At 45.8% G+C, this 19,947-nt stretch overlaps 1 protein-coding gene across 4 annotated transcripts in view; it reads left to right on the forward strand.

Annotated features, from left to right (window-relative positions):
- CTPS1 (CTP synthase 1) overlaps window positions 1-19,947 on the forward strand; it is a 30,883-nt gene that overhangs the window by 4,571 nt on the left and 6,365 nt on the right. For 2 of the 4 annotated variants that reach the window (XM_060397559.1, XM_060397602.1), the window contains 10 exons: window positions 746-916; window positions 3,151-3,251; window positions 4,033-4,149; window positions 7,066-7,149; window positions 7,620-7,700; window positions 11,595-11,746; window positions 13,104-13,236; window positions 15,942-16,030; window positions 17,177-17,271; window positions 17,943-18,305. In XM_060397559.1, coding sequence (XP_060253542.1) covers window positions 746-916; window positions 3,151-3,251; window positions 4,033-4,149; window positions 7,066-7,149; window positions 7,620-7,700; window positions 11,595-11,746; window positions 13,104-13,236; window positions 15,942-16,030; window positions 17,177-17,271; window positions 17,943-18,305 — 1,386 coding nt within the window. Of the gene's footprint in view, window positions 1-745; window positions 917-3,150; window positions 3,252-4,032; window positions 4,150-7,065; window positions 7,150-7,619; window positions 7,701-11,594; window positions 11,747-13,103; window positions 13,237-15,941; window positions 16,031-17,176; window positions 17,272-17,942; window positions 18,306-19,947 lie in introns of those variants that run through there. The other 2 variants (XM_042246496.1, XM_060397654.1) reach the window with 2 other exon arrangements.

Genomic DNA, 19,947 nt, shown 5'->3' on the forward strand with positions numbered 1-19,947 from the left:
ACTCCTGCTTTCTAATAAGAGGTAAAAATCTATGAGTGTCATCAGAGCAAAATCTTTTCCATCAGGAAAAGATGGAAAAATTGAAGCAATATTTCAGAATTCTTGAGAGCAGAAGATGAAGGAAAAGCAAGGCCAATTTTTACTTTCCTATTTTTGAGCTTGTTTCCCATTGTGATGGTTGGAAGGCCCCATTTAGGGCAAAAATTGTAATGGCATGTCAAGGCATGCATGTTAAACAAAAGAATAGGAGGAAACTTGAGCAATTTTGCACTTTTGTTTTGGACTAAAACGTGGCCCAGAAGTCAGTTTTTATAATCAGCATGACTAGACTATGTTTAACTTTTTGGATCAAGTCCTACTTTTATCCCATTTAAACCTTTCTCTGCTCAAGTAGGAGACTTTGTTGAAAGTTCTTTTTCTCTGGGTGATGGATGCCATACCATATAAAGTCCCCTGTGTCTTCCATGGCCGTAGTTTCCTTCTGTTCATTCCATGCTGTTTCACAGTGAACTCTTCTGATTCAGACTGGGTGTGGAGGTAGACTGGAAGTATGGAGTTAACCTTTTGCAGAATGGTGGGTGATTTTTCTTTCATGTTATATTTACTTTTCTAAAATAAATTTCCCTGCTTCCTGTCAAGTTAATGCAAACATCGGTCTATTCAGGTGTTTATATTTGGGGACTCAGTTTGTGCCATGGTGTATATATCTCTCACGCGTCCTGCTGGTTTTCACTGTTCCCTGCAGGTGAGGTTTTTGTGCTGGATGATGGTGGGGAGGTAGACCTTGACCTGGGTAACTATGAACGTTTCCTTGATATCCGCCTCACCAAGGACAATAATCTGACCACTGGCAAGATCTATCAGTACGTCATTAACAAGGAACGCAAAGGAGATTATTTGGGGAAAACCGTCCAAGGTAATATAGGATTTGCCTTCAATGTTTAAAAATCTTAACCAGTTTAATTTCTTTTGTGTATAAAAATGTACCTTTTATGCAATTTCAGCATGAAAGCATCAAGTATTGTCATCGAAATATATCTTCAGGTGAAAATTCAAGTTATTTTTTGAGTGGGCTCCCGCCTCTCTACGAATGACATTGAAGCTGACAGTCCAGCTGTGTGATTTGAGTGAGAGAGCTGTTGTTTTTGCACAGTGATGAGTGTGAAGCGATGAGGGCAGTAAGCCAGACAGTGTGTGTTGTGCGTCTGGAATGTTCTGTGTATAGACAGTGAGAAGGAGGAGGCCCGCCCATCATGTCCGTTGGCCTTTGGTCGAGGGCTGGAGGGAGTTTGAGAAGCGGGTCTCCAGGTCTGCCTGAGCGTTCACCAGCGCAGCACTGCTTGTGCCTTTGCACGCTGGTCGCTTGAGACTCGTGCTGCTTTTAAAAGGTGGAGTTGGAAAACCAATGGTCTGCTATAATGGCATAAATCCAAATTTGGGGGGGTTGTTGAAGAGTGACTCTCATCTGAGTCGTGAGAGTAAATCTGCTTTTGACTTTGGACTTTATGGACTGAGAACGGAGGGTTGCGCTGACAGCTGGCTCTGCCCTGGAGCCACCCTGACCGGATTCTGGGGCTGGGGGGTCATGTGTAGGTCTTAGCTCTGCCTCTTACCAGCTTTGTGAGCCCTGGCAGATCACTTCCGCTCTTGGAAGTCTTAACTTCTTTTCTGTGAAATGAGGTTAATAACAGTGCCTACCTCTTTAGGCTGTTGGCAGAATTAAAGGAGCTGAGTCAGTGGAGTATGTCTTTGAGTTCCCAACACACAGGACAGGATTGATTAGGAGCTGCAGTGATCTTTATCATACAGTTTGCTGTTCTAGGCCCCTGATGTCTTCATTCATTTATTCACTCATCAGCGATTTCTTCAGTGCTCAATACGGTCAGTTGCTCACTGGTGCTGGGAGTAAATGGTGAACGAGACCAGGGAAGCCATTGTCCTCGTGGAGGTTACACAGGGTTACATGGGAGAGGAAAAAACAAACAGATGAAGTGAAGTGTCTGGTAGGAGCTAAGAGGGACCTAAATAGAGTGAGGAGAGAGTGGTGGGGAAAGGGATCAGGACTGATGGTCAGGAAAAGCCTCCAAGGAGGGGGCTTGTGAGCTGAGAAGCTAGCCCTGGGAAGGGAAGGAGGGGGCTCAGCGCAGACAGAGACCCCTGGCGGCAGTGGGCCTGGTTAGGGACCAGGAGGGAGACTCTGCACTGAGACCAAGGTACAGGGGAGAGGTGGGTTGCACCCAGGTTCCATGGGGCCTCCCGAACGGCCACGCGGCATGGAGGTCACCTTTTATGCAGAGTCTGGAAGCCCGTTCAAGAGTGTAAGCCTGGGAGAAATGAACTCTGAGTTGTATTTTTAAAAGATCACTTTGGCTGCTGTGAGTGAACTACATCATATCCTGTGCTGGAGGCACTGCGGGTTATATGCATAGTGGGTTAAACAGTAATCTCTGCTCTGTTGGAACTGGCCTTCTGAGCCCCAGGACTGTGATTTAAAAAGTGCCGAGCTGTGGCTGGTGAGGGTGAACACTGTCTGCGAGGGTGCTGCTTATCAGCTCCCCAGGGCGCCTTGATGACGTTTCCACGACCTTAGGAAGGAGAAGCTCTTTCCTCCAGTTCACGGCAAGGGACATTGGACTTAGGAATAGTTAGGTAATGTTGCCCCAAAAGCCACACCTAATGAGTGGAGGGCCTGAGATTTGAATCCAGACGTTCTGGCCCAGATGCTGTGTCCCAGACACCCTGCTGCGCTGTCCTGTCCCTGCAGCAGGTTGTCTACCCTTCAGAAGCTGGAAACCAGATGGATCTGGGTCCTGGGGCTCTTTTGTCCTTGGGAAAGGGTGTGTGTGATGTGCTTCCGCAGCCGTAAGCAGTAGGGGTAGTAGCCGCGCAGTGGTTGTGGAACCAGGGTAGGTTCTGCATTGGGGCCTCCGCTCCCAGGTGGCTCAGGTTGCCCCTCGATGTCCTGCTCTCCTGCAGGGCTTCCAGTCACAACTGGGAAATTCATTCAGGAATTCAAGAGCATTCAAGAGGGGTCTCAAAGATACTGTGATATCCTCCTGCTGCTCTGCGGTCTGTTGTCGCAAAGAGTATGTTTGCCTCAGTTAATGCCAGTGGGATGTGCAAGTCATGCAGGTCTTTTCTCTTCCTCAGTGGTCCCGCATATCACAGATGCAATCCAGGAGTGGGTAATGAGACAGGCCTTAATACCTGTGGACGAAGATGGTCTGGAACCTCAAGTGTGTGTTATCGAGGTTTGTTGAGTCTCCGTGGCACTCCGTGGTACCCGTGCATGTGACCGGGTGTACATTTTCTCCTCTTTAGTCAGCCACCAGCTACTGATAAGCCAATTGCCAGTGAAGCCCTTGACCCTCCCAAGGGCAGCGTGGCAGGTGAGGGTACCGTCACGGCCATGTGGAGTGGCCCCACCATCGAAAGCGATACTTCACTCACGCCTTCTCCTCTCCAGCGTTTATAGACTTGCTTAGGATGGCTTACCAGTGAGAGGGTATGACACATTTTCCTTTGTCTCTCGAGAAAATCAGGTGATCCGACCTGTCTCCAGCGGCAGGAATGTTCCTCCCTGAGCCTCCTTTGGTTTCAGTTTCTGTGCTCCTGCTTTGCTGGTCCCAGCTGTTAGATCTCAGTGTTCCTGTGAAAACAGGAGACTCCAGCAGTTTGTTTAAAACTGGTTTTTATTGTAATACAGAAGTTATTTATGGCTAAGTAGTAAGACCTCAGGTTCTTTGCTTTGTGACTCTTCAGACAAATAAAATTCCTTAGGGCATCGTTTACCTGACCTTTTCCTTGAAATGATGTGGAAAGATCTGTGATGACCTTGGGGAATGGTGAGCCTATCAGAAAGGGGTCTTTTAGTCCAGAGAAACGTCTGCTTCTTGTTAACTGACGTCTGTTGGATTCAGGGCATCTGTATTATGTTGTTAGTGATAATTGAGATGACACAGTGCAATTGTTAGGAAACTAAACCACAAGAAGATGTAGTGCTTCACCTCTAAATTAACTTTGTTATTCCAGCTCGGTGGGACAGTAGGAGATATAGAAAGCATGCCCTTTATTGAGGCCTTCCGTCAATTCCAGTTTAAGGTCAAAAGAGAGAACTTCTGTAACATTCACGTCAGCCTCGTGCCGCAGGTAAGGCACTTAGGGCTTCACTTTGGGGGACGGAGAAGAGGGAGAAAAGGGTGGTTTTCACTCCTTATCTGTTTCAAATATTTGAGGTGCAGGAAACAGGGAATACACACTTCTTTGTGAACTTTAAATTATTATAATCATATTTTTACAAAGGTCAAATGGAAAACATTTGAAAAATTGATCAGGGAAATTTGCAGTTGAAGACAGTAGGTTGCACAGGTCCATTTGTCTCTAGTACATGGTGAAACTATACGGCAACTGGAGTAAAGGGAATTTTTTTTTAAGACAAAAATTCACAAAGATGAATCCTCTGAGTGGAGTCAGTAGTAACAAGAAATTAGGAAGGCAGAAAGCAGAGGGCCTTGTAGAAACGAGCCGGGCAGACCTGGGAGAGCTGGATCCTAAGCTGGCAGCGGGGGAAAACAGAGAGCAAGCCTGCTCGCCCTGCAGAACTGTGAAGACTCGGGAATGGGCGGCCCTGGGCGCCTCGGGGTGAGGTGGGGCTCGCTATAATTGCTATTTCCGAAGCACTTAGACTCTGACATTCCCTGCCCTAATGTGCACCGTTGGGCATCAGTGCTCTCTTGCCTTGGCAGAGGACTAGGCTTTTTCTGGGTGAGTAGTCACTAGGGACTGTAATTTTATGTTGTGGCGACACCCTGCCTTCTTCTGCTACTGGGTTTGCAGATATCATAGCCAGGCTTCCCTTGTGGCTCAGCTGGTAAAGAATCCGCCTGCAATGTGGGAGACCCGGGTTCGATCGCTGGGTTGGGAAGATCCCCTGGAGAAGGGAAAGGCTACCCACTCCAGTATTCTGGCCTGGAGAATTCCATGGCCAGAATCAGACACAACGGAGTCAGACACAGCTGAGCGACTTCACTTTCACACTTTCATAGTCGGGCAGGGACTGTCTATAAGAGATTGTAGGATTCTTGGGGTATGTGACTAACCCAAGAGAAAACACACTGCCTTCAGAGGCTCCCCGGTGAAAATAGACCAGTCAGATTCCCACAGCTAGGGCCCTGAGGGACAAGCCCACCTACTCACAGAACTTGTGGTTAGCTTTTACAGTGAGCTGGCAGCCAGTGACCACAAGGCATTTTGAGAAAGCATCTAGCGTGCAAGGGACCAAAACAACAGAAGAAAATTAACTTGGAGGAAATTGAGGCTCTGCAGGGGTAGGAAAAGGAAACTTCGGAAAGAGAAAAAGCAACATCTCATTAATATCCTCAGAATTAAGAGGAAATAAACTGCATCCATTAGATGGAGCCGGATACTTTAAGAAGAGAACGTTCAAAGGACAGAAAAGAATTCTTGGAAATTAGAAATTAAATAGCAAGAATGAAAATTTAGGAGAGAGAAGGCTAAGGAAATACCCTATAAAGTAGAGCAGGAAGATCAGGAGAGAAAAGGCAAGGGACTTAGAGGTTGGTCTAGGACTTCTGATCCAAATAATGGGGTTTTTAAAAAATGGGAGAAGTGGAGAGGCATGTGCGATGTGAACCAGGGGTCAACAGACAGGCCGAATCAGCCCACCTTCTGTTTCTGAAAATAGAACAGCCATGCCCATTTGTGTTAAAACATCAGAGTTGAGTAGTTGTGGCAGAGACTGTGTGGCCTACAAAGCCTAAAATATTTATTGTCTGGCCTTTTATGGGAAAAATTTTCTGACTCCTGATTTAAAGAATTCAAGGAAATTTCCAGATAGGAGTTTCTAGATTGGAGGGCCTAGTTAATGCCCAGCCTATTAAATGAAAAATGACCCCCCCCCCCCACCAAGGTACATAGTTGTGAAAATTTGAAATAATGGTGCAGAAATTCTTAAAATCTCTAAAGAGAAAAATCGAGAATCACTATGGCATTAGAGTTCTCAACAGCAGTCCTGAAAGCTAAAAGATAGTGAAGCTGTTTCCCTTAAAAAATTTCAGGGAAAATGACTTCTAACTTAGAATTATATACCCAACAAATATATCTGTGAGAGGAGAATAATTTAGTATATAGAAAACTCAGCATATCCACAAAATAAAACCAAAAAACCAACCAAGGAAGCCAAATCATTGGAAAAGTCATGGCATATGGTTTAGTTTGCACAGTATCTACTGAGATGGGGGCTGCAGACACAAGGCAGGTACATGTAATGGGGGCAGGGAAATGAAAAGAGTGGGTTCCTGATCCGAAAGGGAAATCAGTAGAAGATACCTCAAAATGTCAAGAAAAGCATAGTAGGAGGCTTATTCAAGGGTGGAGGACCTACTGTATGGCATAGGAAACTACATTATATATCTTGTAGTTATAATGGGAAAGAACCTGAAAAAGTATACATGTACGTATGTGTGTGCACATACATAAGTATATATATATGTATATAGTTACGTATATATCAAAATATATCTGAGTCACTTTGCTGTACGCTCGAAACTAACACAACATTGTAAATCAACTATTGTTTGAGTCGCTAAGTCGTGTCCAGCTCTTTGCGACCCCATGGGCTGTAGCTGGCCAGGCTCCTCTGTCCGTGGGATTTCCCAGGCAAGAATACTGGAGTGGGTAGCCATTCCCTTCTCTAGGGGATCTTCCCCACGCAGGGATCAAGTCCACATTCCTGCACTGGCAGGCAGGTTCTTTACCACTGAGCCACCAGAAAAACCATGTATACTCCAATTTAAAGAAAAAAGTGGAAGAGTGGCTGTCTCTAGGGTTTGGAAAGGTGAAGGGATAGATAGGTCTGGTACTACTGCTTTTTGGACAAACCTTAAATGACTCTGTTACTGTAAAACATGGATGTGTATAAACTCGACAGTCTAAAAACTAAATGGGAGTTTAGGTAACGTATTAAAAGAGGTTGGGAGAAAAGTCATTCTTGAAAGTCCCTTATCACAGAGAAACTAACTTTTTTTTTCCCCTCCTGTAAAATAGCCCAGTTCAACAGGGGAACAGAAGACTAAACCCACCCAGAACAGTGTTCGGGAACTCAGAGGGCTTGGGCTTTCCCCAGATCTGGTAAGATTTCCTGGTTACCTGGTTTCAGTGTGACCTTGTCTGTCTAATGAAGATCTGGCCTTCATGAAAGCTAAAACCTTTGTTTTCTTGGCCTGCGTGTAGCTAGCCAAATAGAGTTAGTGCTTTGAACTGGGATGTGGTTTGCAAAGATTTCCCTACCTGGCATGTATGGAGTTGTGTCTTCTCCTGCTAGCCAATCATTCATTCTCCTTTTCCTCCTACCCAAGAACAGTGGTTGAGGAAAACCCCAGTTGGCTCATTAATCTCTATGTCAATTTGTCCTACCACTCTTGCACATTTCTCTAACTTTGGATTTAGGAAGTTTTGAAAACAGGTAACATTTTTATAGTTTCTCTGCATTGTGCTAGGAGTTGACATTTTCATCCAGCTTAACAATGTGGTGTCTACTTTAATTTCAATCGGGAGAAAAACCCAACTTTGTAACCCCTTCTGTCCCTCCAAATGTCTAGGTTGTGTGCAGGTGCTCAAATCCTCTTGACACGTCAGTGAAAGAGAAAATATCGATGTTCTGCCATGTGGAACCTGAACAAGTAAGTAGATATTTCATCTTCTCATAAACCGTGTTTTGCTTCTAATTATCCTATTCTCTTAACCAGTTTCATGAGGCTTATTGCTATTTCATGATTTGAGACAGGAGACTGTTCCCTAGAAGAACTGACACCCATGGGCTCTGTGATTTTCCATCACCTTATCCCTGTGGTTCCCCAAACATCCTTTACCTGTCCTGTCTGTCCCGACTCCTCCTTTTGTTTGCTCCAGCCATGCCCAGTGGGTGTTCCCCTCCCTGGAAATAGGCCTGACAATCTTCCTATTCCTCCTCATCCTTCGGAGCCCAGCTAGGACACACTATTGTCTGAGAAGCTTTACCTTCCAAACCTCCTCAAAACTCTGGGTGACCTGTGTGTCTCACAGGTCCTGTTGGTGAGCCTGTCATTGCCCCTTATTGTGTTTATGTGCATGTGTTCCCGTGTTTGTGTGTGTGTGTGTGTGTGTGTGTGTGTGTGTTTCGTCTGTGTATGTCTCCGCTCACAGACTGGGCTTCTTAAAGGCAAGGATCACTTTATTCAACTTTAAATTCCTGGAGCCTGCTGTCTAAGGTGTTGGAGGCTCTAGACATATTTAAGTCTTTTTTGTTACTTGTGCTAATGGCAGTTACCTATGGTACAGGAAATTCAGCATTTTGGAAGCTGATGTATCTCAAGTGCATGGTATGGAAATTCCAGGGGTGGTGAGTTGGGATTGTGACTCTGGTCATGTTTGGCTGACGGAGAGCAGAAGGAAGTTGAGGTCAAGGAACTTGCGGTCGGGTTATGGGTGGTTTGTTCTATTACTAGGTTGTTTGAGAATCAGAGGAGCCCCGCTGGCCTAGGGAGGAAAGAGTGAAGCAGCAGGGTTATAATCAGAGAAATCCATTCACAAGGCTTCTAGGAGTACGGCAAGCGAATATGAAAAAACAAAAGTAACTGTGCTGGCATTAGAGCCAGTGAAGCAAAGGGAAGCCTTTGTCCATTAGAAGCAGCGGTCCCTCTCCAGCTCCCCGGCAGCTTGCGCTTCAGGGTGTGGGAGCAGCCGGAGGCTGGAGATCATTGTTCCTGGGTTGATGCCTGAGCCAGGAGCTCCATCCGAGGGATTCTGTTTCACACTAAGTGTGTTGTACGTCAGAATACTTTCATTGGTATAAACAGCCTTTTTTTCATGCACTTCAGTTGTTTTTTATATTTCTGTCCCTGCAAGCCAAGGTAATTCAATTCTATAATAGAATAGGTTATTATTAAAATTGAAAGTGTTAGTCACTTAGTCATGTCCAACTCTCTGCAACCCCATGGACTGTGTAGCCTGCCAGGTTCCTCTGTCCATGGGATTCTCCAGGCAAGGATACTGGAGTGGGTAAGCCATTCCCTTCTCCAGATCTTCCTGGCCTAGGGATTGAACCTGGCTCTCCTGCATTGCAGGCACCATCTGAACCAAAAATGTAAAGGAAAGTTCCAACTTCTATCAGTTCAGTTCAGTTGCTCAGTCGTGTCTGACTCCTTGCAACCCCATGAATCGCAGTATGCCAGGCCTCCCTGTCCATCACCAACTCCCGGAGTTCACTCAGGCTCATGTCCATCGAGTCCGTGATGCCATCCAGCCATCTCATCCTCTGTCGTCCCCTTCTCCTCCTGCCCCCAATCCCTCCCAGCATCAGAGTCTTTTCCAATGAGTCAACTCTTTGCATGAGGTGGCCAAAGCATTGGAGTTTCAGCTTTAGCATCATTCCCTCCAAAGAACACTCAGGACTGATCTCCTTTAGAATGGACTGGTTGGATCTCCTTGCAGTTCAAGGGACTCTGAAGAGTCTTCTCCAACACCACAGTTCAAAAGCATCAATTCTTCGGCACTCAGCTTTCTTCACAGTCCAGCTCTCACATCCATACATGACCACAGGAAAAACCATAGCCTTGCCTAGACGGACCTTAGTCGGCAAAGTAATGTCTCTGTTTTTGAATATGCTATCTAGGTTGGTCATAACTTTTCTTCCAAGGAGTAAGCATCTTTTAATTTCATGGCTGCAGCAGGGGACTTTAAAAAAAATTCGCAACTGTTGAGAAGTAGAACTGTACATATGAAGCAAATTCCATCATACAGCTAATGCTGGGAACCAAGGTTGCATGTTATTTAAAAATACAGATTTTTTTTTCCTCCTCCTGTCTCTTCATCCTAGAACTTTGCTGAAATTAGTCACTATTAAAAATGTGACAGGTGTTTCTGTATTTAAATTAGACCTTCACAGCTATTTCCTGTCTTTTAATTTTCTTACTGAGTTTTAGGAGTTCTTTACATATTTTGAGTGCAGGTCTTTTATCAGATACATCATTTGCATATTTTTTTCTCAGCTTGCGGTTTGTCTTTTCATTTTGTTTTTCCTTTTTTAATCGAAGTACAGTTGATGTACAGTGTCATGTTAGTTTCAGGTATATGTCTTTTCATTCTCTTAATGGTGTCTTTGGGAGCACAGAAGCTCTTACATTTTTGATGAACTCCCAGTTTATCAGTTTTTTTCTTTATAGATTGTGCTTTTGGTGTCATATCTAAGAACTCTGCTTAATCAAGGTCATGAAGATGTTCTGTGTTTTCTAAAAGTTGTATAATTTTAGGTCGTAACACGTACATAGGTCTAGGATTCGTTGTAAGTAAGTTAATTTTTATGGATGGTAACTTCAGTAAAATTTGGAACTCATCTTTTTTGCATGGAGCTGTCTCGCTGTTCCAGCTCTGTTTGTTGAAAGATCAGTAATCTAGTTTTCTTTGTGAAGGTGGTTTATAGACTTTTTATCTTTGGGAATTGTGTTTTAGGTTTATTTATAGGTATTCATAATTTCTGTTACTATGTGAATGGCATATTGTTAAAAAATTTAATTTCCTGATTAGATATGACCTATGTAGGGGGCTGCCCTGGTGGCTCAGTGGTAAAAAATCCGCCTGCAGTGCAGGAGATGTGGGTTTGATCCCTCAGTCAGGAAAATCCCCTGGAGAAGGGAATGGCTACCCACTCCAGTATTCTTGCTTGGAGAATTCCATGGACAGAGGAGCCTGACGGGCTGCAGCGCATGGGGTCACAGAGTCTGACATGACCGAGTGGCTAACACACATACACATGTAGGAAACCCTGTTGAGGTTGATCTCAAGCTTAGCAACCTTACTAAACTTATTAGTTCTGATTGTTTGCCTATAAGTTTGCTTGGTTTTTATGAATAAGCAATATTATATGCAATTAGTGGCAATATTTCTTATTTTCCAATTCATATACTTTTTTCATATCTAATTGTAATGTCTCTTATCTCTAATATATTGAATAGAAATAGTGATAGTGGCCAGGTTGGCCTGTTTCAGACTTTACGTATTAAGTGACATTAATATTAAATATCAAGCCAAATGGTATTTGCTGTGGGTTTTTTATATTTTCACATTTTCCTCAATTCATTAAGAATTTTTATTATGAATTTGTATTAAATTTGCATCCACCAAGGTGATTTTTTTCCCCCCTCTTTTAATCTATTTCTGTAGTGAATTCTACTGTTAAATTTAAGTGGTGTGCAGTGCTGCATGGGCCTTTGAATTTTTAAAAGCTCACTTGGGAGTGATTCCAGTGAAAGCCAATTTTTAAAATTACTGATCGTGGGACATTTGCTACCTGGACATAATTTTTTTTTAAACTAATTTGTGGTTTTGTTTATAAATTCTTGAGGACTTTAGCACCCATGTTCATAGGAGATTAGCCACTATCTGTTCTTCTCAATTTATATTTTTTAGAAAGTTGACCTTTTCTCTGTTTTCAAATTTAGAGCAGTTATGTTCCCAAGGTCATAATACCTGCTAGGAGACTGTTGGCACAGTTAGTTTTTATTCCTTTTCATGAACTAACTTTGCTCATTTTTAAACAGGTGATCTGTGTCCACGATGTTTCGTCCATCTACCGCGTCCCCTTATTGTTAGAGGAGCAGGGGGTTGTAGATTATTTCCTCCGGAGACTGGACCTTCCTATTGAGAGGCAGCCACGAAAAATGCTGATGAAATGGAAAGAGATGGCCGACAGGTTTGCTTCTTAATAAGGACTTGGGGGTCTCAGCCTTATTTTTCCCTTTTTTTGGTGGAAGGTCAGGGAATTCAGCTCTTCCTTATGTGATATCAGCTCACATTGGAAAGGCCTTCATGGAAGAAAGGATCTTAGCCAGCCTTCACATAGCTGCATCATGGATGAGGAAGTCCTGATAGAGCTGGCTCAGGTCACAGGTGACACAGCTGTCCCCTTTGCTCCCGTGCAAACAGGCCTCCTTGTGGTGATGGGCTAGTACCTGTGGCTCACATGGATGGCGGGACATGGCTGGAGCACTCCTGGGTGCTCCCAGGCACCTGAGCTGTGTTTGGGAACGTGCCCACCCCACACCACAAAAGGATCAGCAACGATGTCCAGTCTTTTCTTTCTTCCTTTCTTTTTGTCACTGAATTTGGATTCTTATTTTCTGTGTCAGAGGAAGAGGATTTTTAAAACATTCAGCTGCCAGTGATATTATCAGGCAGAAGAAAAGCTTTAGCTGGGCGTCTGTCATCAAAAATAAATACAGTTGCATGAAGCTGCTCAAGATCTGAATCAAAGTAAAAGCAGGAAGGCAGGGGGTTGGAACGTTGTCAGGACCTCCCCGCCTGCCGCTGCGGGTCACTCTGGGCTGGAGGTCCTGCCCAGTCTACTCTCACTGCTGCTGTCACAGCTCATCGGTTTGAGAACCGGCCCACCCTGTGTGCCCCTCACTCTGAGATGCTTACACAGTACGTGACAGACCTTGACCAGCGCCTCCGAGCCCTGGGTGCGGGCTGCTGGAGCCGCAGAGTCACCCAGACAGCACTAAGTAGCGTTTGCAGAGGGAGCACGCATGCCGTTGCTCAGCCATCCTCATTTTCATTTTGACATTTTTCCCTTTCAGTCTATGTCCATTTGCTTGTATATCATTATGTGGCCACAAAAATAGCACACCGTTTTATGATCGTTCATAAAATATTATAAGCTTTTTTGTGTTACTGACAACACTTTATAATGAAAAATTTTTAATAAGTTTGGACTGTTGTGTGGATGCCCATAATTGGACTGTTCCCTTCATCACATAACTCTTGTGAATTGTCTGTGTTTGTTAGTTTTTTCATTAAAAAAATTTGGAGTAGATTTTGAAGCCATCTCTTGGTAGCAGGTTCCAAAATCCTACTTTCTCCACAAAGCCTGCCATGTTGATCTGAAACTTGCTTTGTCTTTGCTGTTCTGTACATAGAGCTCAGACAGTAGTCGCTCCTATCATATTTTTCTCAGACTTTTTTTCCCCCCTCTTTTACGTAGTGATTTTCATCTCATGGAGGTACATATGGCCTGCTTAACTTGATGTTTCTTGACCTTTGTGTGATAGATACGATCGCTTGCTGGAGACCTGCTCTATTGCCCTCGTGGGAAAATACACCAAGTTCTCAGACTCATATGCTTCTGTCATTAAAGCTCTGGAGCATTCTGCACTGGCCATCAACCACAAACTGGAAATCAAGGTGAGTGGGGACACAGGTGTAGTGTGGTGTGGCATGGACACCTGCTTTGTATTTTTGGGGCTCAGAATTTCTTTTTAGAAATCAAAAAGATCTGTGGTTGCCTCCTGGCTGGGAGAGAGCAGCAGAGCGTTTTTTAGGAAATATGGAGAGATGTGGTCAGAGTAGAAGCCACGAGGATGGACGCCTGGATCTGAACGTCAGGTGACTCCAGTGGTGAGGAGTCCTAGTGGCCAAGCATGTGGCGTAGTTGCTGGCCTCTGGCCGGTGTCCACCCCGTGGAACCAGGAGGTTTCTCAGTAACTTGTCTCCACTCACCCAGCTGGTGCCTGGATCATGGGTAGTGCCTGGTGAACAGTGCTCACTGTGTTCTCTGGGACAAGCCAGGCAGAAGCTGAGCTGCTGGCATGTCAGGGCACAGCCCCTGCCCATCTCCTGGAGGCGGCGGAGGGGCAAGGTTTAGGGCAGGGCTTCCAGAGCCTAGCGGCAAAGCCCCAGAGTCTGTGTGACCCCGGGCAGGTTACTTAGCTCTCTTTGGGCCTCAGTTTCACCATTTTTTAATTTATTTGGCTGCATTGGGTCTTAGTTGCATCACTCAGGACCCTCCTTATGGTGCACAGACTTTCTGTTTGGGGTGTGCAGGCTTAGCTGCTTTGAGGCACGTGGGATGTTTGTTACCTGACCAGGGATAGAACCTGTCAGGCAAGGTGGATTCTTAACCACTGGACACCAGGGAAGTCCTGCTTTCCCCATCTTGAAAAGGGTTAGTGATGGTGTCTTTGTCACAGAGTTCTTTCTGTAAGAATTGAGTGAGTTCATGTGAAGTGCCTGGAATTGTGTCTAGGGTAGAGGAAGTACTATATGGCTCAGCTCTTCCTGAAAACCTTCCACTTGTCCCTTTAAACTTTTTTTCCCCAGCAAAGTATCTCCCACATAGAACTTTTCAGGAGGGGTCAGAAATTAGAAGTGAAGTTGGAGCTCAGTGCTGAGGGGCTGACTAGGCACAGAGCTGATGGCCCTGGGGAGCTGACCTCGCCCTTGGCACTGGGGTTGGCCTCCTGCTTTCCACCAGTTTCTCAGGATGAAAATGAAACTGCCTTCAGCTGGTGAGCAGGTTCCTAGAGGAGGAGCTGTTCTATGTGCTTTAAGAATTGTGGGATCTCTTTACCTTGCCTTGCCTTTTTTTTTCACTAGTTTCTTCAGTCACTGATTCATTTTCTCCCCTTGGAGGTACCCTGTGCCAGTCATGTGTTAGATTGTGGAGGCTGAGAAGGGTGTCTGAGTCAGTGAGGTCTCTCAGGTATGAAGGGAACACGCAGAAGCGGGGAGATCCTGCCTTGGTAGCTGTGTGAAGAGGGGTGTGTGGGCAGGTCTGGGAAGATAGATAAGGTCACAGGGAAGGGCATTCCCAAGAGCAGATAGCGTTTATCCAAGGACTTGGAGGTGTGGGATGGTTGGGAGCTCAGTGGATGGGAGAAGTGTGAATTGGAGGGTGTCTGGAGAGAGGCTGGCGAGGGCCTGGTCATGAAATGTATCAGCTGGGCCACTCCTGTATTTTGCCCCCAGGTTCAGGGAAGTCACCGCAGGGTATTGGGCAGGAAGGAGCAGGAAGATGAGCAATGTAATAAAAAAGTGGGCAGAAGATTTGAACAGACACTTCCATAGAAGATACACGCGATATACACAGAAAGATGCTTAATGCCTTTAGTTGTCAGGGAGATAAATGCAAATTGAGTCTCAGTGAGGTACCAACACGCACCCACCTAAGTGGCTAAGCGTGTCGGTGAGGACGCGGGAGCGTAAACTGGTGCAGTTGCTCGAGAAAGGAGTCTGGCGGTTTCACATGAAGGTAAACAGACGCCTTCTGTGTGACCCAGCCATCCCACTCCTAGATATTTACTCAAAAGAAGTGAAAACATGTCCACCGAAAGAATGTATTTTTATGCAAACGGACCAGTTAGTCATAACAGCTAAAATCTGGGAACAGCCCGAATATCCAGGATGAGTTGGTGGATAAACGCTATCATATGGTGTATTCCTACAGTAGAAAAGTACCTAGTAGTAGAAAGGAATAAAGTCTGTGGTGATACGCCACACCACGATGAATCTGAGAAACGGAAGGCTACCCCGTGCATAGCTCCATTTGTCTGAAGTTCTAGAGGAGGCAGAACCAGTGGTGACGGAAAACAAGAGCCAGGATCGTCTGGAGCAGGAGGCAGGAAGGACGCTGTTTGCAGGGGGCCAGAGGGAACCGTGGGGAACTTTCTAGATCTTAATCAAGGTAGGGGTCACTCCTTTGCATGGGACAAAACTCAGGCAAGTACACACTTAAAATGCTTGTGTTTCATCGTATGTAAGTTATACTTCAGCACAATCGAGGAGAAAGAATGAGAAGCCCCCTGGGAGGGGAGATGGACTGGGGAAGATGTCTTGAACAGAGGGGACACTTCAGGGTCTGCACCCAGTCGACCGAGTATAGATGGAGAGCCAAAGCTTAATGATTTGAGAAGGAAACTCACATTCTAAAATATAAGAAGGATGCTAAAGTTCATCTTTAAAAGATTAGTATGAATACACGAAGGTTATTTTTAAACTTTATTTTAAACTTAAGAAAGATGGCGTGCTGGTAACACTGTTTAGAGGTCAGGAGAGAACGTGCGTAGGAGTCACGCGCCCGCTTCTTTTCTCTCCGCTCTGCCCGCGCCCAGTACGTAGATTCCACGGACCTGGAGCACAGCACCTTGCAAGAGGAGCCGGTGCGCTACCACGAGGCCTGGCAGAAGCTCTGCAGCGCTCAGTAAGCAGAACTCTCTACCTTTGCTTTCAGGGGCTCGAGGTGTGCCTTCATGAAGACAGTGTGTGCTCTCTCTTGGGGACAGATGATCTGATCGTTTAAATGTCTTTTAATTGTTGAAAGGGCTACACCCTGGAGGACTGAAGCCTCACAGAAAGATAGCTTATCAATTTTTTAAAAAGGTGTTTTTGATGTGGACCATTTTAAAGTGTTTGTGTTGCAGTACAGCTGTTTTTATGTTTTGGTGTTTTGGCCACAAGGCATCTGGGGATCGTGGCTCCCTGACCAGGGATCAAACCTGTCCCCGCTGCGTTGGAAGGTGAAGTGTTCACCACTGGACCACCGGGGAAGTTCCACAGCTTATTAGTATAGTTAATATGAAGCAGACTACTTCTAACTTCACTGATAATGTTTACTGTATGCATCTTTAGATGAGACTGTTTTTAATTAAAAAAAAAAAAAATCCCCTCTGGTGCCTCGAGTCTTATGAGAGCTCAGTCCCCCAGCCAAGGGTTGAACCCAGGCCGTAGCAGTGGAAGTGCCAAATCCGAACCATTAGACCACCAGGGGATTCTCTGGATGAGGCTTATAAAAGGTTTTTCATTCAGACCATTTGATGAGGGTCCATCAGTAGAATTTCATAAATAGGGGTTTTTTTCTTTTTTTTTTTCTGGCAGCTATTATCTAATATAACAGTAAAAAAAATCAGTAAGAATTTCTGGTTCCCTAGATAAGTTGAATGTTACAGAGCCATACAGCTATGGTTAGTGTGGCGCTGACTGACCAGGAAAGGCCCGCTTCCTACTTGGGGGAGCCGAGGGGTTTAAAAAAAAAAAAAATTGCAAACTTAGGGAAGAATCCCTGCCTGGGACAAATACTGTGCAGTAGTGGCATTACAGTTACATATGCCATCTTTTTTTTCCTGGTTATAAGCATTTTCTTGATGTTACTAAGAAGGAGAGTGGATGCTTTTGTGTGCATTTTCCAAGTCCATAGTGCTTCTATACAAGTCATGGGCAGGATTGCAATCACAGTCCTCAGAGCTGGAGTGACTTCAGGGCGTCAGTGTCTTGGAAGTGACTCCTCGGGTGGTTTCCGGGAGCTGGACTTGGTGGAAAGGGGCTGCCTGTGGTGTGCTTTCTTACACAGTGGCGTGCTGGTTCCAGGAGGATTTGGTGTCCGAGGGACTGAAGGAAAAATCCAAGCCATCTCCTGGGCTCGGAAACAGAAGAAGCCTTTTTTGGGTAAGGAGTAGGAAAGACAAGAAAAAGTGCCCCGTGAGCCTGTAAATAAACAGAGATTATCAAAATCACACATAAATGCTGTCTCTCCAGATAGCAGCTCAAGTAGAAGCCTTTGGGTTCTGTTTTTGAGAAATCTAAACTCCTTTTTAAAATGAACATTTAAAATTTGAGCTCCATGTCATTGTTATGGACTTCTGAGAGAATGAAATAGCAATTAGGAAATCTTGTCCATTTACTGAAACCAGCTGTTTGGCAGGACATGTGAGACTGGGTTTTATATCCTTGTTTGGAACACCAGCTGTCTAATTGGGCAGAGTGATTTTGGATGCTTCCTGGTGCTGTAAATTTCAGTCATATTCAGCATGATCCATTTTAAGTGGGAACTTAATGAGAGAGGATAAGAAAACTTGAATTTTAAAGTGCTAAAGAGAATATTATTTCTAAGATCACATGACTCTAAAACCTGAAATCTTCATATACACTTAAACCCCATGTTTGAAATCTGTTATAGATAAAACATAGCAGGGGGTTGCGTGTTTATAGCAGAAAATTATGAAAGTTTGTCATTGGAATTCTGTGAACAGTCAGCTTGCCGCGTCCACGCAAGCGGGTTGGAAGTATGGGGACTCCCTTTTCAATGGAGTTTCATTTGCTTTCCCTCTATCTGGAAGGTGTGTGCTTAGGAATGCAGTTGGCAGTGGTTGAATTTTCAAGAAATGTGCTGGGATGGCAAGGTAAGTGTCTACTTGTGTTAAATTCTCACTGGAATGTTCCTGGTGCCTGTTGGACAGTGGGGGCCATGGAGGCCAGGCTTGGTTTCCCAGTATCTCACAGCCACCGCGAAGGGAAGCTGCTGAATGTATCAACAGAAAACACTCTGCTCTCCTCCAGGGGAACCACTAGCCACTGGAGGAGGGAGCATGGTGAGCCGCCTGCCTCTGCCCTTGCACCTTTCTCTGGAGATGCCCACACTCCCGTCACCATGGCTGTGGACCCTGAACTGGCACACGGCAAGGAAACCAACTCTGGCCAGTGTGAGCCTGTGCAAATATTATGAACTTGGGCTCTGGTGTTGATTAGACCTGGCCTCAAATTTTGCCCTTTTTTTTTTTTTAATTTATTTGGCTGCTCCAGGTCTTAGGGAATTCCCAGGTGACTCAGTGGTAAAGAACCCCCCTGCTAATGTGGGAGATGCAGACCCTGGGTCAGGAAGATCCCCTGGAGGAGGAAATGGCAACCCACTCCAGTAGTCTTGCCTGGAAAATCCCATGGACAGAGGAGCCTGGGGGGCTACAGTCGATGGGGTTGCAAGAGTCGGACACGGCTGAGCACGCATGCACGCCTAGTTGCCACAGGCGGAATCTTTAGTTGCGTGTGTGGGATCTAGTTCCCTGACCAGAGATCAAACCCCTGCACTGGGAGTGTGGAGTCTTCACCACTGAGCCACCAGGGAAGTCCCTTCTTCACTGTGGGTGATCTTAGCCTTTCTGAACCTCTGTCTCTCCTGTAAACTGGAGGTGGTCGTGGTAGCCTGCTTCACTTGGTTGTGGGAGCTGAGTGAAATGCCACCTGTAAATGGGCCCAGCACAGCTCCTGGCGGTAGGAAGCGCTCCCTAACGCTGGCCCGGTTACACTGACCGTGTTGCTGCTTCCAGACCACCGGGAACTCGGTGGCTTCCAGCAGTGGCTTCCTGTTTCTCAGGGCTCTGTGGTTTGAGTGGACTCGTGTGTGGTTTCCTGCTCAGTGTGTGGTGTGTCTCAATTCAGCCTGCCCTACTTTCAGCTCTGCCCGGCAGAGGCAGAGGGACAGTCTGATTGTCCACCAGTTCAGCCGAGCTTCCTCAGGGTGTGGCGACTACCTGGCCTGCTGTGTAGGCCCTTACCAAGTGTCCCATGGCTGAGCCATCATCGGAGGGAGGAGGGGACCACACGTGGTGTGAATCCTGGGGCACAGTGATCCCATCGCAGCCACCGGATCCTTATATGTTCTAAGCAGAATCAGCAAAGTGACCTGAGGAATAGAACACAGCCTGGCTTTACCAAATACGAGGGGTTCCCAGGGGCCAGCTGGCCGTCACAGATTTTCACAGGAGCCCTGAGGAGGCAGCGGCTCGGTGCTGTAGGCAGCACGGCCTGGTGCTGGCTTCTGAGCTCTGTCCTACCACCTACCACTCGAGGTGGCCCTCGGGCGCCCTGAACCCCTGCACAGCCATCACCTCCTGCTGCTGCACCCACTGGGGTCCCCAGGTGGGTGGGTGACCTGGAGATGAGCTTCCCCGCATCTGAGACCTGGCCCCAGCTTAGGCCCCGGAGGGGGATGAAAGCTCACAGACGCACAGAAACAGCAAGCAGACAGACCGTGCCGGGTGCTGGGGGCTGGGCTTCCTATTTTAGTCTTCAGTGCTCTCCCTTATAGTCAGATGGTAAATTCAGTAAAGGATAGAAAGGATATTTGGGTTTTGAAATCAAATTTTTGATTTAGCTCTTGAGTCAGGCAGTTGGGTAGTACAATGTGTAAGATGCTGAGGATGAAAGAAATGTAGAAGAAACAGTATTTGCACATCAAGGAGAGATCCTGGGAGAGAGATAGAGTCTGAAACAAAAGGTGGAAAAAGAGAGATAGTCTAGGAGCCATCAAAAGGATGCACTATCTGAGTAAAGGTTATCAGGTTATGC

Source organism: Ovis aries, chromosome 1 (genome assembly GCF_016772045.2).
Source record: "Ovis aries strain OAR_USU_Benz2616 breed Rambouillet chromosome 1, ARS-UI_Ramb_v3.0, whole genome shotgun sequence".
Taxonomy (NCBI): Eukaryota; Metazoa; Chordata; class Mammalia; order Artiodactyla; family Bovidae; genus Ovis; species Ovis aries.